General features: G+C 46.8%; 1 protein-coding gene across 3 annotated transcripts in view; it reads right to left on the minus strand.

The window, feature by feature from the left end:
• The window catches only part of ENTPD3 (ectonucleoside triphosphate diphosphohydrolase 3), a 29,211-nt gene extending 19,497 nt beyond the window's left edge, over window positions 1–9,714 (minus strand). For 2 of the 3 annotated variants that reach the window (XM_081882157.1, XM_081882156.1), the window contains exons 1-4: window positions 9,627–9,714; window positions 7,535–7,589; window positions 3,301–3,428; window positions 1,214–1,331 (exon numbers count right to left, since the gene is read on the minus strand). In XM_081882157.1, coding sequence (XP_081738283.1) covers window positions 1,214–1,331; window positions 3,301–3,428; window positions 7,535–7,589; window positions 9,627–9,680 — 355 coding nt within the window. In that variant the 5' untranslated portion in view covers window positions 9,681–9,714. Of the gene's footprint in view, window positions 1–1,213; window positions 1,332–3,300; window positions 3,429–7,135; window positions 7,286–7,534; window positions 7,590–9,626 lie in introns of those variants that run through there. The other variant, XM_081882158.1, reaches the window with a different exon arrangement.
• Between the last annotated feature and the right edge of the window lie 11,422 nt (window positions 9,715–21,136).

The raw sequence follows: 21,136 nt of genomic DNA on the forward strand, positions 1-21,136 counted from the left end.
TTTCTTGTAGTTTGGAACCATTGCTCCGTGTCCGCTTCTCTGGAGCAGCAGAAAACAACCTTTCTCCCTCCTCTATGTGACATCCTTTTATATATTTAAACATGGCTATCATATCACCCCTTAACCTCCTCTTCTCCAAGCTAAACATGCCCAGCTGCCTTAGCCGTTCCTCATAAGGCATCGTTTCCAGGCCTTTGACCATTTTGGTTGCCCTCCTCTGGAAACGTTCCAGTTTGTCAGTGTCCTTCTTGAACTGTGGTGCCCAGAACTGGACACAGTACTCCAGGTGAGGTCTGACCAGAGCAGAATACAGTGGCACTATTACTTCCCTTGATCTAGATGCTATACTCCTATTGATGCAGCCCAGAATTGCATTGGCTTTTTTAGCTGCCGCGTCACACTGTTGGCTCATGTGAAGTTTGTGGTCAACCAAGACTCCTAGATCCTTTTCACATGTACTGCTCTCAAGCCAGGTGTCACCCATCTTGTATTTGTGCCTCTCATTTTTTTTGCCCAAGTGCAATACTTTACATTTCTCCCTGTTAAAATTCATCTTGTTTGTTTAGGCCCAGTTCTCTAATCTGTCAAGGTCGTTTTGAAGTGTGATCTTGTCCTCTGGGGTGTTAGCCACCCCTCCCAGTTTGGTGTCATCTGCAAATTTGATCAGGATGCCCTTGAGTCCATCATCCAAGTCGTTGATAAAGATGTTGAATAAGACCGGGCCCAAGACAGAACCCTGTGGCACCCCACTAGTCACTCTTCTCCAGGATGAAGTGGAACCACTGATGAGCTCCCTTTGGGTTCGGTCAGTCAGCCAGTTACAACGCATTGCAGTAATCTAACCTTGAAGTTACCAGAGCATAGACAACAGCAGTTAAGCTATCCCTGCTAAGGGTGCCATGAGTACTTAGGGGGCTTCTATTCCCCTCACCAAGCTACAAATCTCTGTTCCCAAGAGGCTCTGGGAATTGTAACTCTGTGAGGGGAATAGGAGTCTCCAAACAACAGTTGGCAACCTTAACCATCTACAGTTTCCAGGATTCTTTGGGGAAAGCCATGGTTGTTTAAAGTGGAATGATGACGCTCTTAATGGGCGGTGTATAAGGGGTTTCAAACACAGAAGCTGCCGTTTCTCTTCCTGCCGCCCTCCTTCATACATTCCGTGCTTGGTATTTGTTTCAGGGCCACCCCAAAATCCACATTCCCTCCTCACCTTTCACATTGCACTTGAAGGTCTGGCTCACGACTCCCGTGTTGTTTTCTTTCTCTGCCGGCCATTCATATACATAGACAGTCGTCCGAGATGATCCTGCATCGAGCACTATTCCATACTTGGGCGGGGGGGAGAGAAAGTTATAGATTACAAGACGAGCATGATTTCTTACTGGAAACAATCAAAGAAAATACAAGCATTAGAAAAGTAGCCCAAGTCCCTAAGAGACACTTTTTGTATTAAGCTAGAGTGATTTCTTTCCTCCTTCCTTCCTTCCTTCCTTCCTTCCTTCCTTCCTTCCTTCCTTCTCCTTCCTTTTTCTTCCTTTCGCGCTCTCTCTCTCTCTCTCTCTCTCTCTTTCTTAGCGATTTCTGGCTTCTTCTTTTCTTTGAACAGCTGTTTCCCTATGGGCCGGCTCTACCATTGGACAGAGTGATGGAGCCGCCTCAGGCGGCAGATGCATTGGGGCGGCAGCAGTCGCTCCTGCCTCCAACCCCTCTCCCTGGCCATTCCTATTCTCCTAAGCTTGCTTCTCCTACCTGTTTCTTCCCACTCGCAGTTGAGAGATGGAAGGATAATACTGTGGGCATGTCCAAACTGGTAGGGCAAGTAGGCAGCTACACCCATCGGGTCCCAATCCTACCTCGAGGAAAACAGACGCAGCCAAGATATGTTTCTTCAAGAGGAGCTTTCAAGTGGGAAGCCTTCAGCCTTTGGGCATGTAACTGTCCAGAGATCTTCTTAATAAGGATCTCACCCTCTTATGTAATTACTGCCCTATAATCCCGCTGTGCTGGCGAAGGGAGCTCTTGTTGGTTGACATGTTATGCTCAGGGTTTTAATACAGGGAATTGCAAGCTTTATGTTGAGCAGTCCTCTCCTTTAACTGGGGCAGCAGAGACCCACCAGCTGTCAGGGTGCTGTCAAAGGCTCCCAGCTGGTTGCCCAGGAAAGTATAAAGCAGGCATAGGCAAACTGGCCCTCCAGATGCTTTGGGACTACAACTCCCATCATCCCTAGCTAACAGGACCAGTGATCAGGGATGATGGGAATTGTAGTTCCAAAACATCTGGAGGACCAATTTTGCCTATGCCTGGTATGAAGACTTGGAAAAGTTTCTTACAGTCCTTTTTTGTTTCAGTCTTTACAGAAAGAGAACCCGGCCTCTTTCCTAACCAGTCCTGAGTGAATCTCCACCCCACCCTCATCCCGTCCCTCCCACTTCCTCATTCAAAGCCATGATTGGCCGGCTCTTGGGTCCATTCTGAAGCCACATCTAACTCCCATTTAGATAGCCCACCTGAAGCAAGGGGGGGGCAGGGAGACAACACCAGGTCTGGAGGCTGCGTATGTCTCTTTTGTGGAACAAAATTTGGATGGGGGAAAGCAGAGGAGCAGAGGAGCACCTTTTTGAATGCACATGTCCAAAGGAACTTGAGGTCTGATCAGCGGCGTAGCGTGGGTTGTCAGCACCGAGGGCAAGGCAAGTAATTTGCGCCCCTAACCCCTAACCTGCCGTCGCTGCCAGCTTCGTCTTGCTGCTGCCTGGGCTGGGGTATTTATGGTAAGGTAGCCACAGCGGCAGCGGCGGGTCCGTGTCAGGTGATCTGAGGCGAGTTGCCGCTGGCGCTGCCGCCCAAATGACGCCGCTTGCCCGGAGGAGGAGGAGGGCAGAGAGGCAAGGAAAATGCAACATGGCCCAGCTGCTGCAGCAGCGGCGGGGCTGTGAGGAGGGGCTGCCTGGCGCGCCCTCCGCGGCCCTGACGCGCGGGTACTGCGGTGAGCGCTGAGAGCCACTGCCTGCCGGACGCCTTCAGCCCGGACGTGCGCACAGCTTGTCGGTTCCGCGAGACATGAGGCTCTGCTACAGCCTGCGCCTGAGGCTCTTCGGCGACTCCAGAGGCGGTGAGCGCCCCCCCCCCCAGATGTTGCGCCCGGTGCTGTAAGCTGTGCTTACTTTCTGCTGCTGGAAAACTCTTTCCACATGCTCAGAAGCCCTCTTGACTACCATTACATCACCAGTTCAGCAGCTGAGCCCCGGCACCCAAACTAAGCAATGGATACTGCAGCATATTCATTCAACTTACCTTCAGCCCTGGCGAAAGGACCTCTCTCCGATTCACTTGGATCAGAGTAATAGTAACAATAATTGCTATGCTTAAAAGCAGAAAGACAAAAGTGACTATGGTTGACATTTTGTACAGTACTCGGGAACCTAAAAAATAAGAAGGGGGGGGGACTGGCATCATTAATTTGTCAGGGTTAACGTTATTATTTTTCACTGCACTGTAACCTAAGAATTCCAGGTTCTACATTTGCTCGGAATGAGGAACTCTGTTCATCTGAGTGAACCCAGAATATATATATAGGATAAACGTATGAAAACCCATTAGAAGCCTTTGATGTTTGGAACGAGCTAGAAAAGTACAGTGGTACCTTGATTCTCAAACTTAAGTCCATTCCAAAACCAAAGGGTTCCAGAACCAAGGCACACTTTCACATAGAAAGTAATGCAAAACAGATTAATCCATTCCAGACTTTTAAAAACAACCCCTAAAACATCAATTTAACATGAATTTTACTCTCTAACCAGACCATTGATTCATAAAATGAAAGCAATAATCAATGTACTCTACTATAAAATAAATAAGACAGTATTGTAGATGATAAAAATTATCACCCACACAGTCACAAAAACAAATTAACCGAAAAAGCCTCAAAAACAAAAATGCAAAATAAATAGCAAAAACTAAAGTGCCAAACTTAAACCATTCTGGAAGTCCATTTGACTTCCGAAATGTCCGAAAACCAAGGCACAGCTTCTGATTGGTGCAGGCACTCCAGAAACAATAGCTGACAACTGCATTGGACGTTCAGCTTCCAAAAAACTTTCAAAAACCGGAACACTTACTTCCGGGTTTTGGGCGTTTGGGAACCGAGGCGTTTCAGAGCCAAGGTAGCACTGTAGATGTATTTTCATTGACTGGTCTTGGTAAAATGACCCTCCTACCCCCCACCTCCAAACAGAGCTCTTGTGCTTTTCACAACTGCGTAACAGACAGAAATTCAACAGGTACAGTAGAAGCCGATTCATAGGCATTATGGAACATACAAAGAGCCTTGTTTCCAGCCTCTGGTATTCAGAGGCATACTAGAAATAATTCTTAGCCTATTCTTAACTACTCTCTATTGTGAAAACCAGAAATATTGCGCAGGCGTAGCCTAGACCGGCTTGCCTAACTCCTACACTTATTCAGGACTTACACTTATTAGGAAACCCAACAGGATTTTGTGCTTAAAGACCAGGGAGGAGGAACGGGGAGGATACTGATAACTGAGATGTAGGACGTTACTATTTCCAATTCCCTTCTTTGCTTAGGGATGATTCATCATCTCATCACAACCCAGTGGAAACAGAATTAGCAGCACTTCCTTACCTTAAAGGCTTGTTGCATAAATTGATCTCTTAAAGCATGGGAGGTGCACGGCTAGCAGTGTTCCTTTAGCTAGCAAAGGAAGGATTAATCATGCCTTTTTTTCGGTTGCCTAGTTATCTTCAAAAGGTGTACATTTTAAAGGGTGTTTTTTCTTAAAACTATTGCACGTAAACAGGCAAATGTGCACTTCTTAAGCATCTTCTTCCCTAGAACTGACAATTATTGCTTAAGCTGGTTTTGGATCTCCCTGCTTTGGTTAGTCTAGGTGAAGGTAAAGGGACCCCTGACCATTAGGTCCAGTCGTGACCGACTCTGGGGTTGCGGCACTCATCTCGCTTTATTGGCCGAGGGAGCTGGCGTACAGCTTCCGGGTCATGTGGCCAGAATGACTAAGCCGCTTCTGGCGAACCAGAGCAGCGCATGGAAACCCAGTTTACCTTACCGCCAGAGCGGTACCTATTTATCTACTTTCACTTTGACGTGCTTTCGAACTGCTAGGTTGGCAGGAGCAGGGACCAAGCAACGGGAGCTCACCCCGTCGCTGGGATTCGAACCGCCGACCTTCTGATCGGCAAGTCCTAGGCTCTGTGGTTTAACCCACAGCGCCACCCACGTCCCTACTAGTTGGTTACTCTAGGAAATGCTAAATATAGCAACAAGAAAAGTAGGAATGGACTCTCAATGTCAAAATGTTCTCAGTGCTACCAGAGAAGAATAGAGGGCAAGCATCCAGGATTCTAAGGCAGCCTTGGGAGAGTTTGTCATGCAAATGAACTGTCCTTGAAACATTTGTCACTGAATTCAGCATCTGCCAGTAGTTGCATACCAGTATTTTACAGAAAACCAGACCCAGCCAGCAAATCTTCTGGCAGATACACACCTCATGACCTTGTGTCAGCTGAATGTTTTATTGCATAGTAATTGGCTGTCAGGAGGTTCGTAAGGCAGGAGTGAAACACAGGGCAGTGTTGAAGCCTCAATTTAAACCAAACAAGGCCATTGTCTGCCAATGCCTAAAGGGAAAGAGAGCAACCTTTAACTCCAGGTGGGCTAAACTGTGGTTTTGGTTGTCCTCTAGACGTTTTGGATTCCCATTAGCCCCAGGCAAGATGGCCGCTGCTGAGGAATGATGGGTATTGGGGTCCAAAACATCTGAAAAGGCTACCGGTTCCCCATCACCGCTTTACCCAATCGTGTACACATGTGCTCACAAAGTAAGCCCCATTGAATTCATTGGGGCGTTCTCTCAGGCAGATGTGCAAAGGCTTGATGGCTTCAAGAAGTCGTTGATGTTACGCCTGGAGTGAATGCAGTCCAATATTTAGGCATGGTTGTAGGGATGTGTGCAGAATTCTGCTCGATTTAGATGAATAACTTCATCTAGGTAAAAGGTAAAGGAACCCTGCAAAGTTAAGTCCGGTCAAAGGCAACTGTGGGGTTGCTCATCTCGCTTTCAGGCCAAGGGAGCCAGCGTTTGTCCACAAACAGCTTGCTGGGTCACGTGGCCAGCATGACTAAACCGCTTCTGGCGCAAGAGATGGAAACCAGAGTGCATGGAAACACCGTTTACTGTCCCGCCGCAGCGGTACCTATTTATCTACTTGCACAGGTGTGCTTTCGAACTGCTAGGTTGGCAGGAGCTGGGACCGAGCAATGGGAGCTCACCCCGTTGCGGGGATTCGAACCGCCGGCCTTCCAATTGGCAAGCCCAAGAGGCGCAGTGGTTTAGACCACAGTGCCACCCACAAATAACTCCATCTATCCTGAGAGTGCAGGGTGGAAGATAATATTTTGGAAGAAACATCAACAGGACCCTTAGATGTAAAACAATAAAAAAAGAAGGAGCTGTCTTAAACTGAGATGGCCTTACGTCAACACACCATCACAGTCCTAGTCACCAAATGTGAGCCCAGAGAAGGACATCTTGCAAACAAGAAAGTCTTCCCCAATACATGTAGACATGCACATACCCCTTGCCATGCCACCTAGGGGACCAGGAAGGACACATTTGTAAACTGGAAGGGAGTTGGTTCTTTTTGGCTGTCAGTTGTCTCAAATAACTAACCAACAAGTAAAAGGAAAAAATGTGAGCTGGTAACTTTTTGGAATTAATTTCAAGGCGGCTCTAGCACTAACTAAAGCAAGTCCCTAGGGGATGGGAACTGCAAACAGGAAGACATTTCTGTCATTGTCCTCACACAGGTGGAAGAATTAAGAGGGTATCCCTAGCAGATTGGAGGGATGTAGGGGAGGCGGCAGAATCCAGCTCGCTAATGTTTTCAGCCATCAGTCTTATTTCACAGAAGGTAGAGGAAAAGCCAACAGCTACATTTAAAAAAAACCCAGAAATAAATCCCAAACAGCTTTTGTGTTCGCTTTTAGAACAGTATCGTTCTGGAGCAAGGGATAAAATAAATACATTCAATTCCCACGCCCTAATTCAAGTTAACAGACCACACAGGACTATTTGTTTCCAATAACTTACTGAAGATGAAAACATGAAGTCTGCTCAGCAGCTAACTCTCTCCATCACACCAGAATGTGTGTGCAGCTGGCCAGGAGAGGACTTTGGAACAGCAGTCGAGGGCTCCACGCAGATAGATGGGCTCCCAATGCGGCAGGAGCTGGTTTTCATGACATTTTGCAAAAATCGAAGTCATAACGCTGTGCTGTCTAAAGCCCACCTCAACCCACATGATCATTAATTAAGTCCAAAGTCTAAAATCACCTTAACTGCAGCACTGCCCTGAACATACATGATAGCTATAGGTACATTAGGAAATGAACGTACATTTCCTAACATACCTATGGCTATAAAGTATTATATACATGGCAACCAACCCATCTTGGCATGTTGCCACGGCAACCGGCCACAAGTACTGACCTGTATGTTCACAGGATTGTCGGGACAGCGCAGTAAACATCTCTTTTTGTTCAAGCTACACAGCAAAAGAAACAGAATATTCAGCGTGAGGTTGGGTTTATGAAAAACAAGTAAGGAGCCGGGGGGGGTGGAATTATTGCAGGCCCATGACTGCAAAAGGAGTTATTTCTTCCCAGAGATGGACAAGATGAGAAAGTGCTTTGCAGGCACAGAGGAGAAGGGGGACAGCTATTGATCTGAGGGGTTGGCGAAATCACAGCATGGCAACATCAAAATAGGTGGGATTCTCTGCCAGAAAATGACAGGGGCCTGGTCTGCACATGCCCTACAGTGTATGGATTTCAGGTACACAAAAAATGCAGCAGCTCCCTCACCCAGAAAAGGACTTCTTAATTTCTCAAACAGAAATTGGCCTGGGTCTGGGGCTGATTCCAAACTTCTGGAGGGCACTGAATTGGCTGTGTGAAAGAGAGAGAGAAGGAAGGAAGGAAGGAAGGAAGGAAGGAAGGAAATACCACCAAGCAGAAGTTGCACACCTGTATGAGGCAGAATAATATTATGATAACAATTTATACCCCGCTCATCTGGCTGGGCTTCCCCAGCCACTCTGGGTGGCTTCCAACAAAATATAGAGATACATTGTTTGTGTGTTCCTGCTTGTGTAAGTTGGTGTGTGTTTATTATAGAGAAGGACAAAGCTTTCCAACTGCACATATTATGGGAATCTTTTCAGATGAGAGGACGTGAGCCTGAAAGAGCACGGGACAGGCAGCGTGCCTGCCGGAAATATCTCTGTGGATGTGAAAGAGAGAAAGTGCATGATGTTGGGACTGCCTCTCTCTCTCTCTCTCTCTCTCTCTGTGTGTGTGTGTGTGAGAGAGAGAGAGAGAGAGAGAGAGACATAGGAGGGGTGTGTGCATGAGAGAGGGAGGGAGGAAGAGAAAGTGCACACTCTCAAAAGCCAAAGCCATAGACATGAAATTGCTTAAATGTAGCCTCGTGCATCAGCCACAGTGCATAGGCATCTTCCGTGAGGCATTAGACCAGGCATAGGCAAACTCAGCCCTCCAAATGTTTTGGGACTACAACTCCCATCATCCCTAGCTAACAGGTCAGGGATGATGGAAGTTGTAGTCCCAAAAACATCTGGAGGGCCGAGTTTACCTATGCCTGCATCAGAGCTTTTGGGAAGCAAGGCCTGCATGATCCCATACACAGTGGTACCTCGGGTTACATACGCTTCAGGGTACATATGCTTCAGGTTACAGACTCTGCTAACCCAGAAATAGTACCTCAGGTTAAGAACTTTGCTTCAGGATGAGAACAGAAATCGTGCTCTGGCGGCACAGTGGCAGCAGGAGGCCCCATTAGCTAAAGTGGTGCTTCAGGTTAAGAACAATTTCAGGTTAAAAACGGACCTCCGGAACGAATTAAGTACTTAACCCGAGGTACCACTGTACATGGCTCAGTACCCCCCCCCACACACACACAAGAGAAAAGGAAAGGAAAGGAAATCTCTATTTTAAAAAACATATCTAGTTGTTGCTCATTGCCATCTCTAAGCACCATGCTTTCTAAAACGCAGTGACGTTGCTAAATCATTCAAAGAAAGATGCAGCATCTGTCCAAGAGGAAAAAACCAAAGACAGAGACCACAGCAACTTTGCATTCAGGGAAAAGCACCAAACCAATCTCAGTTCCGAACACACGTTTAAAATATTGCCAACGCTCCACCTTCCTAAGGAGCATTCGCTGCGTGGTCCGGTCGATTGCTAGCCTCTGTCTCCATGTCCTTGGGCAAGCGGGACTCAAATCATCCATACACGAAGGCTTTCCCTAGGTCAAGCCTCGGCCAGCCTGGTGCCCCCACCCCCACCCCGGAAGCTTTGAACCCCCAACATGCACCACCGGCCCCATCGGTTCCAAACATCTGGGGGGCGCCAAGTCGGGGCAGCCCGCTGTGGAGCTCCAAACTCCAGGACCCTCTGTGTTCGCACACCCAGGAACAGAGGCGTCCCCTCCCGACACACCAACACATCCCACCCAGCAGAATCTCCCCAGCCAGATCTTCTCTCCACAGGTCAAAAAGCACCCCCCCCCCCACGATCCTCAGGGTGCAGCTCCTTGCAAATCGCCTGCAAGCCATGGGAGGGGAGATGCAACCTTGCAAGCAGCCCGGCTGCTGCGCTCTCCTCTCTCCAGCTGCGTAACGATTACGCACGGAAAAGAACCCTTGCCATTCTAACCCGAAGGGAAACCCAAACGCGCGAGCGCGCGATCCCTTGCGCCCCGATGCCTTTTACCTTCCACTGCGGCAGCAGCCGAGATGGGGAAAAGCAGCTTCCTCCGAGTGGATCCTTCTCCTTATATCCAGCGCGGGGGGTAGGACAGCAGCCGCCTGGGTGGGGGACCGGGACGCCTCATCGCCCTGTCAGCCGGGCAGCGATGCCCCACGGCGGCGGCGTTGATGGGGCCAGAATGGATGGAGATGGAGGTGGAGACAGAGGAGGGTGACGCCGCTGCAGCCCGGCAGGTTCTTCCTCCCTCCCGCGGCGTCCGAGGAGGAAAGCTCCGGGAAGCTCCCGCGGGCTCCGCCTCTCCGCCGGGAATGGCAAGAGGGCAGGCAGAGCTGGGAGGAAGCGCACCAGCCGGCCACCAGGCCACCCGCTCGCTGCCAGGCGAGCGCTTCTTTGCAACCCCCTTCCGCAGGCTTCCAAATAGTGTTGTGGTTTTTGGGGGGAGATTTTTTTTTAAAAAAAATAATATTAAAGATTTCTTCGTTTACAAAAATACATGCATGGTCTCTCTTTTTTTCAAGCTGCGTTTTCTACAGATCAGTTTCATTTGTTGTGAGGCATTAGTGTTAGATACAGTGTTAGGTTAGGAAGAAAAGAGGGAGAGGGGGAATGGCGAGTGGGGTGGGGTGGCAATGCTTCAATCCTTCTACTGAGTGTATGTGTGGGGTTTTGTGTCAGTGTCACTTGAGCAGGTTCTCTTAGGTAAAGGTAAAGGGACCCCTGACCATTAGGCCCAGTCGTGGCGGACTCTGGGGTTGCGGCGCTCATCTCACTTTATTGGCCGAGGGAGCCAGCGTACAGCTTCCGGGTCATGTGGCCAGCATGACTAAGCCGCTTCTGGTGAACCAGAGCAGCGCACGGAACCGCCGTTTACCTTCCCGCGGGAGTGGTACCTATTTATCTACTTGCACTTTGACGTGCTTTCGAACTGCTAGGTTGGCAGGAGCAGGGACCAAGCAACGGGAGCTCACCCCGTCGCGGGGATTTGAACCGCCAACCTTCTGATCGGCAAGTCCTAGGCTCTGTGGTTTAACCCACAGCGCAACTTGTTATCATAGCTAGGAAGTGGAAGGGACAAGGGGAACATCAAATGGAGGGATGGGTTATAGCTATTAATGATAAATTGATGTGCCCTATTGAGGTAAGATGAGGAACATGCGGGAGGAATGGTTTGAGGAGACATGGAAGGTATTGGTAGAATTTGTACTGTTAAAATGGAAAGAGGTCAAAACATTGCAAGAGGTGGTTGGAATTCCGGGAGGTTGGATAGTTATAATGGAATGATCTTGGTGGTGGGGTGCACATTTATATATTTTTTATTTATTATTATTGTCAAAACAAAAAAATGAGATGATGACAATGATAATAATAATGATAATGATAATGATGATAATGATGATAATGATGATGATGATGATAATTATCCCCCAGTCTGGGTCTGCCCCTGAGAAAAGAAGTCCATCTCCTCTGCTGGCCTCTGAGGCTTACAGGAAACGAGTCGCCGGGTTTTTCTTCTTCTTCTTCTTCTTCTTCTTCTTGCTTGGAGGACTGGAAATCACCTTGTTGCACACAGACCCACTCTGAATAAGGGCTGGGGAGCTAGCAGAAGTTAAGGCTGCAATGCTATCCCAGGCATTGGGGTGCCAGCTTGAATAAAATAAGGGCTATTACTGCGTAATCAGTAAGAAGACACGGCACACACAAACCATTTGAATGACAATGCCCATCAACTGGGGGGCAGCCCGCTCAAATGCTGCAGGGGGCCCCAAAGGGACCTCAGCCTCCAGGAATTGGCTCCTATGACTCTAAGTCATAGGTAGGCAAACTAAGGCCTGGGGGCCGGATCTGGCCCAATCACCTTCTCAATCCAGCCCGTGGACAGTCTGGGAATCAGCGTGTTTTTACATGAGTAGAATATGCCCTTTTATTTAAAATGCATCGCTGGGTTATTTGTGGGGCATAGGAATTTGTTCATATTTCCCCAAAAAATATAGTCCGGCCCCCCACAAGGTCTGAGGGACAGTGGACCGGCCCCCTGCTGAAAAAGTTTGCTGACCCCTGCTCTAAGTCATCGTAGCGCCCCCTGGTGAGCCCTCTCGGCTCGGCATTCAGTGCAGGCAAAAGGGTCACATTTCCCTAGATCATGGGATTGTAGAGTTGGAAGAGACCATGAAAGTCATCCTGTCCAAACACTTGTAAGGCAGGGATCTTTTGCTCAGCGTAGGACTCGAACCCACAACCCTGAGATTAAGAGTCTCATGGTCTACCAACAGAGCCACCTCTGTAAGGCCCATTGCATGCAGTGGTCCTTACTGGGTAAATATGAAAAGGATTGGGCTCTTGGTGAAACATGTCCTCCTTCCTTTGCCTATGTCTACACATGATATTTTCTGCACCCAGGGGTACGAGGGAGTCCAACCACAAAGGGAAGATTAGAGGGTGGAAAATGTGGCACTTCTGCAATCCAAGTGTGCAAGTGGGCTGCATCAATAGGAGTATAGCATCTAGATCAAGGGAAGTAATAGTGCCACTGTATTCTGCTCTGGTCAGACCTCACCTGGAGTACTGTGTCCAGTTCTGGGCACCACAGTTCAAGAAGGACACTGACAAACTGGAACGTGTCCAGAGGAGGGCAGCCAAAATGGTCAAAGGCCTGGAAACGATGCCTTATGAGGAACGGCTAAGGGAGCTGGGCATGTTTAGCCTGGAGAAGAGGAGGTTAAGGGGTGATATGATAGCCATGTTCAAATATATAAAAGGATGTCACATAGAGGAGGGAGAAAGGTTGTTTTCTGCTGCTCCAGAGAAGCGGACACGGAGCAATGGTTCCAAACTACAAGAAAGAAGATTCCACCTAAACATTAGGAAGAACTTCCTGACAGTAAGAGCTGTTCGACAGTGGAATTTGCTGCCAAGGAGTGTGGTGGAGTCTCCTTCTTTCGAGGTCTTTAAGCAGAGGCTTGACAACCATAGGTCAGGAGTGCTCTGATGGTGTTTCCTGCTTGGCAGGGGGTTGGACTCGATGGCCCTTGTGGTCTCTTCCAACTCTATGATTCTATGATTCTATGATTCTATGAAGGAGGTTGCTTGCTTTGAATACATGGACCTCAAAGCCTAGAAGATGTGGGATGCAGAGTCAGTTTAGGCTTCAATCCTGCACCTGCTTAAAAAAAAAACGGAATTTGTGGCATTTGACGGCATTCTAGTGCAATATTGCAGTGGGCAACTACTAATGTCCTGCATGCCAAATCCTAGCAAGTGAGAATCACTGGCTGGTCAACCAACTTTTACATCCACTCATAAGAAAAAACATTTTTAAAAGCAGAGACATCACCTTGCCAACCAAGGTCCGTATAGTTAAAGCTATGGTTTTCCCAGTAGTGATGTATGGAAGTGAGAGCTGGACCATAAAGAAGGCTGATTGCCAAAGAATTGATGCTTTTGAATTATGGTGCTGGAGGAGACTCTTGAGAGTCCCATGGACTGCAAGAAGATCCAACCTCTCCATTCTGAAGGAAATCAGTCCTGAGTGCTCACTGGAAGGACAGATCGTGAAGCTGAGGCTCCAATACTTTGCCCACCTCATGAGAAGAGAAGACTCCCTGGAAAAGACCCTGATGTTGGGAAAGATGGAGGGCACAAGGAGAAGGGGACGACAGAGGATGAGATGGCTGGACAGTGTTCTCGAAGATACCAGCATGAGTCTGACCAAACTGCGGGAGGCAGTGGAAGACAGAAGTGCCTGGCGTGCTCTGGTCTATGGGATCACGAAGAGTCGGACATGACTAAATGACTAAACAACAACAACATAGGAACATCACAAAAAAAGAGTTGAGCTGGATCAAAGGCCAGCCCCCTCAAATATTTTATTGGCTCCTATGATTGATTGATTGATTGATAGATAAAATATTGAGTATAACCATATTGTCTAAACTAACAAAGGCAACAAAAGGGCCAGCTCAAACAGATTCTCTCTGTACTCTTCCACTCCCATCAGAAACCTTTCCCTGGAAATGCGAAGGGTGAAACGAATGTGGCACATCATCAGGCTTCCCTGTTATTTCTGGATTTTCCAGAAGCGATCCGGGAAGGGCAGAACAGTTGCTAAGCAATGCTTGCTTGTGGTTTCTCCACTTCCCACTTTGCTAGCTGCTGCCGTGCGGATGAGAGAAAGGAACGACAGAGGAACTCCCTCCCGCTCCCTATCAGCACAAGGATGTGGGAGGAAGATTCATCAGGATTCAAGAACACAGATTGAACGAAGTCGCCTACTTCTCTGGCATCGGTGGCGGCTGATCGTGTTGTTGTCCGTTGCCAAGAGAATAATGGACACAAAGAAGCCTAGTATTAACACATGGCATCCTTGGGCAAATGTGGGGGTCCCAAGGCCCCACCACAGTGCCAACACCTGTCCTGGACTCCTTAATCATAGCAGCTTGGAGCTGGTATTTTTTAATTTCCCAGAATGCCCTGAAGCATGCTGATAAATTTAACTTTATCAGTTTCAGGCAGCCCAGTGCTTATTGCAGCGATGACACTAGCTTTCTTCTTTTTTGGCGATCATTCGTAGCCGAGTAAGATTGTCTTCCATGAACATGGTCTTAACAGTGAGCACAATTTGATGCACGTGTTCTGGGATATAAGGGCTGCTGGCTTGCTCCCAGGTAAATGTGTCTAGGATCGCATGCTCACTCATCTCCAAAAGATTCAGCAGAACATTATTTAAAACTGCCAAGTATGTTTCTCCTCATGTCTTCTCTTTGGCGAAGACTCGTAGCCAAGTAAGATTGTCTTCTATGAACATGGTTTTAACAGTGAGTTCATAAGTGACCGTAGAGGCCAGTTTTGGATCCACACGTCCTTCCACAGTGGGGACACAGATTCCCAGGCGGGAGTTGATCACGGTGAGGGTTTGCCAAGCATGCCTTCCTCTTAGCACGTTTCTCCCTTTCATCCTGAGTTTGAGCGTCTTCAAAGCCCATGACACCTTTGGTAAAGGCTGTTCTCCAATTGGGGTGCTCGCAGGCCAGTGTTTCCCAATTGTTGGTGTTTATACGACTTTTTTTTAAGATTTGCCTTGAGAGAGTCTTTAAACCTGTTTTGTTGATCACCAGCATTACACTTTCCATATTTAAGTTTGGAATAGAGTAGTTGCTTTGGAAGATGATCATCAGGCATCTGCACAACATGACCAGTCCAACGAGGTTGATGTTGAAGAATCGTTGCTTCGACACTGATGAGCTTTGCTTCTTCCAGTACACTGGCATTAGTTCACCAGTCTTCCCAAGTGATGTGTAAAATTTTTCAGAGACACCGTTGATGGAATCTTTCGAGGAGCTGGGATGGTGTTTATAAGTGGTCCACGTTTCACAAGCATACAGTAAGGTTGGTAGTACAATAGCTTTGTAAATGAGCATTTTGGTTTCCCTGCAAATGTCCCGATCCTCAAACACTCTGCACTTCAATTGGGAGAAAGCTGCACTCGCAGAGCTCAGGTGATGCTGGATTTCAGCATCGATGTCGGCCCTTGTGGAAAGATAACTGCCCAGGTAGGAGAAGTGATTGACACTTTCCAATGTTACACCACTGGGTTGGATTTGTGGCACTGCAAAAGGGTTGTTTTGTGAGAAGGAGAAGAATTGCAGCACTGACGATGGCTGACACTGTCAGTTTACCAGTAACGGCTGGTACAGTGGTAACTCAGGTTAAGTACTTAATTCGTTCCGGAGGTCCATTCTTAACCTGAAACTGTTCTTAACCTGAAGCACCACTTTAGCTAATGGGGCCTCCTGCTGCTGCCGCGCCACCGGAGCACGATTTCTGTTCTCATCCTGAAGCAAAGTTCTTAACCTGAAGCAATATTTCTGGGTTAGCAGAGTCTGAAACCTGAAGTGTATGTAACCTCAAGCGTATGTAACCCAAAGGTACCACTGTATGGGCCTGGTAGGGGAGAATCCAGGGAGCCCACCACTAGGGGGAGCCAGAGCCAATGGCAGACAGAGCCAACTGAGCCTAGTCTTATTTTATTCATTTCATACAATTTATATACCGCTTAACTGCGGTGGGGAAACTCAAAGCTGTTTACGAAAAGGATAAAACCATAAAATGATCACTAAATTTTTTTTACAACCAGAATAGACAGGACTAAAGCCATCTGCCATGGATGCTTCAATTGAGATTCCTGCATTGCAGGGGGGTTGGACTAGATGACCCTGGTGGGTCCCTCCCAACTCTACAATTCTATGATTCTAAAACAAATTAAATCTCATGCAACTGAAAGCTATTCTAATTTTTTGAACCTTTCTGCCCAGTATGCTTTAAGCAACAGTTTAACAGCTCTAGTCTGTGTGATGTTTTGCCTTAATTCCAGTACGTTTTCTCATTTGTGAGTTGTTGATACTATTATTTTTTCACTGTTATTCGGCTATTTCTGTACATAAACTATAAACCGCCCTGTGATCTTTGGATGAAGGGTGGTATAAAATAATAATAATAATAATAATAATAATAATAATAATAATAATAATAATAATGGTGACATACATGGTTTGCCCCCTCCTCATTTAATCCCCATAACAGCTCTGTGAGGTAGGTAGGTTAGGCTGAAAGGCAGAGACTGGCCCAAAGACACCCAATAATTGAGGATTTGAACCCCTGAGCCACCCAGGTACTAGTCCATCACTCGAACCACCACTCCTCACTGCCTCTTTCTACAAACAAACTTTCTTTCTACAAACTTTCTACGTAGGTTTGTCTAAATGGGAACGCCTTCAGCAGACGCTGGAAAGAACACAGCGAAGACGCTTGCTTGATATCAAGAGGCAGGGGGTTCCAAAGTCTCGGCAACGCCACGCTAAATGATTCGATTTCTTAATTATTATTATTTTAACAGCTGCATGACGGGTAGCCTGTGGCGGCTGTAAAAGTACCGATTCCGCCGATTGAAGTGTTCAACCGGGCACCTATGGGGCAGGGGCATCTTAATCACATTCTCCTCACCACTGGGCAACCAAGCCTGGCAAGCTGTCAAACAGGGCCTACACCAGGGGTCAGCAAACATTTTCAGCAGGGGGCCGGTCCACTGTCCCTCAGATCTTGTGGGGGCCGGACTATATTTTTTGGGGGGAGGGGATGAATGGATTCCTATGCCCCACAAATAACCCACAGGTGCATTTTAAATTATTATTATTATTATTATTATTATTATTATTATTATTATTAATACCCCGCCCATCTGGCTGGGCTTCCCCAGCCACTCTGGGCGGCTTCCCAAAAAATATTAAAATACTGTAATACATCAAACATTAAAAGCTTCCCTAAACAGGGCTGCCTTCAGATGTCTTCTAAAAGTCTGGTAGTTGTTGTTCTCTTCGACATATGGTGGGAGGGCGTTCCACAGAGCGGGCGCCACTACCGAGAAGGCCCTCTGCCTGGTTCCCTGTAACTTGGCTTCTCGCAGTGAGGCCCTCGGTGCTGGACCTCAGTGTCCGGGTAGAACGATGGGGGTGGAGGCGCTCCTTCAGATATAATGGATCGAGGCCGTTTAGGGCTTTAAAAGGGCACATTCTACTCATGTAAAAACATGCTGATTCCTGGACCGTCCGCGGGCTGGATTTAGAAGGCGATTGAGCTAGATCCGGCCCCCGGGCCTTAGTTTGCCTACCCATGGCCTACACCCTCTGGACTGGTTCCTTGTCAGGAAGAAGAATGGCAGGTGAGGTGCGGTGGAGGGCAGACTGCGATTGGTGGGGCACCGTCCCTGTCTCCCCGTGGCCAGCCTCCACTGCAGGTAAACCCATTGGGCCCCCCAAGACAGGGGCCCCCTCAAACCTGGAGTCAACCCTGAGGAGGCAGGCATAGGGGGATCGCAAAAAGAAGCCATGGGGCGTCAGGATGTGAAGGGAACACTGCAGTCATTTTCTGCCAGTAAATTTCCTGAGATGAATCAGCCTTCAATTAGCAATTTCCTGCAATTAGCCGCTCCTTCCTGCACACTTGCCACCCCAGTTATTCCACCCACAATTCTTCTCCAGTCGAGGCAAGGAAGCAGCCGTCCATCATCTTGATTCACTCGATCCATGTTGAACTTGCAGGTGCAATTGCAGGCGACGTCAATTGCCCCATGAGCTTCACTTTCGCTGCCAAAAGGCCCTTTTGAAGGCGTTTTCTTTTCACGAGCGAGAGAGCGGAGCAAAGTAGGCAGTAACTACGTTACCCCCCCCCCAACCCTGCCCCCCCCATGCGTATAAAATGTACACATTTCAAATTGTTGCAGATATAGTGTATCCCTTCCTTTTATTGAGCCTGGAGCGCATGATGTGTTGTTTTATCGTTTTTAAGATCATGAGGATGTTTGGAATATATGCAGCGGCAAATAAATTATTTTTAAATGTAAGACAAACAAACAAGGAACATTATGGTTTGTGTACCACCATTACGTTGGGCAGGAATGTCCTAATGCATAGGGAGACAGATAATTAAGGTGATCATTAAAACAACAACAACAACAACAACAACAACAACAACAACAACAACAATATTTATACCCTGCCCATCTGGCTGGGCTTCCCCAGCCACTCTGGGCGGCTTCCAACAAAATATTAAAATACAATAGTCCTTCAGATATTAAAAGCTTCCTTAAACAGATGTCTTCAGATGTCTCCTAAAAACCTGGTAGTTGTTTTTTCCTTTGACATCTGGTGGGAGGGTGTTCCACAGGGTGGGTGCCACTACTGAAAAGGCCCTCTGCCATTAAAGTCAAAGATCTGCCATCCCAAATGCTTGCAGCGCAGGTCTAAGCACTTCCCCCCCCCCCCCCCAGAAGTAAGTCCCACTGTGTTCAGCCATGCTTGTCTTTTTTTTTATTCTTGTTCTTTTTTTCTATTATTTTGATTAAATTTTCTGTTTTACATGTTATAATGGTTGCTCCACTGAATTGAAATTTCAGCCTTCACGACATAGGAAAACGGCCAAGTAAACAGCTATTTTCATGGAGGAGGGTCCAGATATTAACTGATATGCATGAAATTTCAGATATAGCTATATAAGCCCTAGTATAGTAAGATAAGACCTTTGGAGAAGGCATTAAAAAAACACACGTTTTTTATGACCCGCACTACTATACACTCTTACTTGAGAGCAAGACCCGTCAAATTCAACAGGGATTACTTCTGGACTGCTAATAAATTATAGTCTTCTTATATTTAACACTGTTTATACTTGCTCTGTATTTTAAAATGAACTCAACATCATATACTGTACTCCAGTAGCCAAAGCTGACTTCTGCCCCCTATATTAATTTTCAAAATTAAGCAGATCTTTGCCCGTATCTGTTTGCACCAAATAATTTCTTCTGCTTTTCGGTGGGAGATTAAGGAGTTGTGCAGGGCAACACACAAACTGAAACGCTGTCCTCTTTTGAAATCTGCAGTTGTCCAGATTTTACAGCATAGTTCTCCGCTCAAACAATGCGTACAAAAAATACTAGGATAAAGGGTGCGTTTACATTAGTGAAAACAGCATGCAAAATGCTTCATATCAGAGGAGATTGCTGTGCAAGCGTGTGTACGTTAGCAAGGTTGCACACAAAATTGTGTGTATCAAAAGCGACTCGCACTAAAATGCTGGTGAGTTTTCACAAGGACTTGCCTGGTCTTTGTGTCGAAAAGAACTGGAGTCAGCAGGATTATATGCAGCCGTGAGTTGTTGTTGTTTTATCAGGGTGCTGGAGACAAAGCGCGCCTGGAAGCAGTGTCAAACGGAGAGTGCATTCTGATTTCCTCTGTGCTCTGAAATGAAAGGATTAGTGGAGAAGTCTGGTAGAAAACAGAAATCCAGAATGGAACTCCAAACATAATTAGCAGTTGCTTTTGTGCTGCTTCAGAAAACACATACACTTTCCTAGGTACTACGGTTACAGTAAAGTAAAGGTAAAGGGACCCCTGACCATTAGGTCCAGTCATGACCGACTCTGGGGTTGCGGCGCTCATCTCGCTTTATTGGCCGAGGGAGCCGGCGTACAGCTTCCAGGTCATGTGGCCAGCATGACTAAGCCACTTCTGGCGAAACCAGAGCAGTGCACGGAAACGCCGTTTACATTCCCGCTGGAACGGTACCTATTTATCTACTTGCACTTTGACGTGCTTTCGAACTGCTAGGTGGGCAGGAGCTGGGACTGAGCAACGGGAGCTCACCCCGTCGTGGGGATTTGAACCGCCGACCTTCTGATCAGCAAGTCCTAGGCTCTGTGGTTTAACCCACAGCGCCACCCGTGTCCCTTATGGTTACAGTACCAGCTTACAAATTTCAGAGGCTCACCTGCTGCTCATTGTAGGGCCACGGACAGGGTTGATATTGAAGCAGAATCTTTCCTATCATGAGAAAACTTGGCTTTTGCTTGGAAGAAATCTCAGCAATGGCAGAACTCCGTTGGGTCTTAATGTTGCCAGACGCGAAAAAGGAGGCACCTTTTATCATATGTGGTGGACATGCAAGGTGGTAAAAGCATTCTGGGAAATGATATATAATGAACTGGAAAAAATGTTTAAAATAACTTTTTCAAAAAAAAAACCCAGAAGCCTTTCTTTTAGCAATTTTAGGTGCCAAAATCAAGGGAGCAGAAAGGACTATTTATGTATGCGACTACGGTTGCACGGATGCTATTAGCCCAGAGATAGAAACAAGATAAAGTCCCTACCAGAAAAGAAAGGCAGACCAAGTTGATGGACTATGCCAAAATGGCAAAAATGACCGGAAGGTTCAGAAATCAGGAAGACCAAAACTTTAATAAGGAATGGGGGGAATTTATAATTTATCTCAAAAACCATTGTAAACAGTGAAAATCGTTAGTGGGATTGGAATAACACTTGTAGTGTAACGATGAATTTTGGACATAATGGAGATATAGAAATTTGGATTATTATAAAAGATGCAGAAGGAAAGGATTAACAATAAGACCTACACAGGAGAGGAAGGAAGTCCAGGAGATTCTTTGGAATCTCGCTTTTATATATTATGTTGTTATGTGAAAGTAAATTTTAATCTGGAAAATCAAATTTAAAAAATTATTTTTTAAAATGTTGCCAGATCCACTTGTGTTATCAGACTTTCGGAGCTTTTGGTTCAGGGGGCGGTTATTGGGTCATTCTTGTTTTTATTTCTATTCTTTTTTTCATAACATTTTACTAATTTTCCAACAATAACAACAACAAAACAAAATAAACAACAATAAAGATAACGATAAAAACAAAAACAACAAAACCCCCTATTCCCTTCCTTGGTTCCACTGTATATCAATGTCCATTAT

This window comes from Podarcis erhardii (genome assembly GCF_964252035.2).
Source record: "Podarcis erhardii genome assembly, chromosome: 12".
Classification (NCBI taxonomy): Eukaryota; Metazoa; Chordata; class Lepidosauria; order Squamata; family Lacertidae; genus Podarcis; species Podarcis erhardii.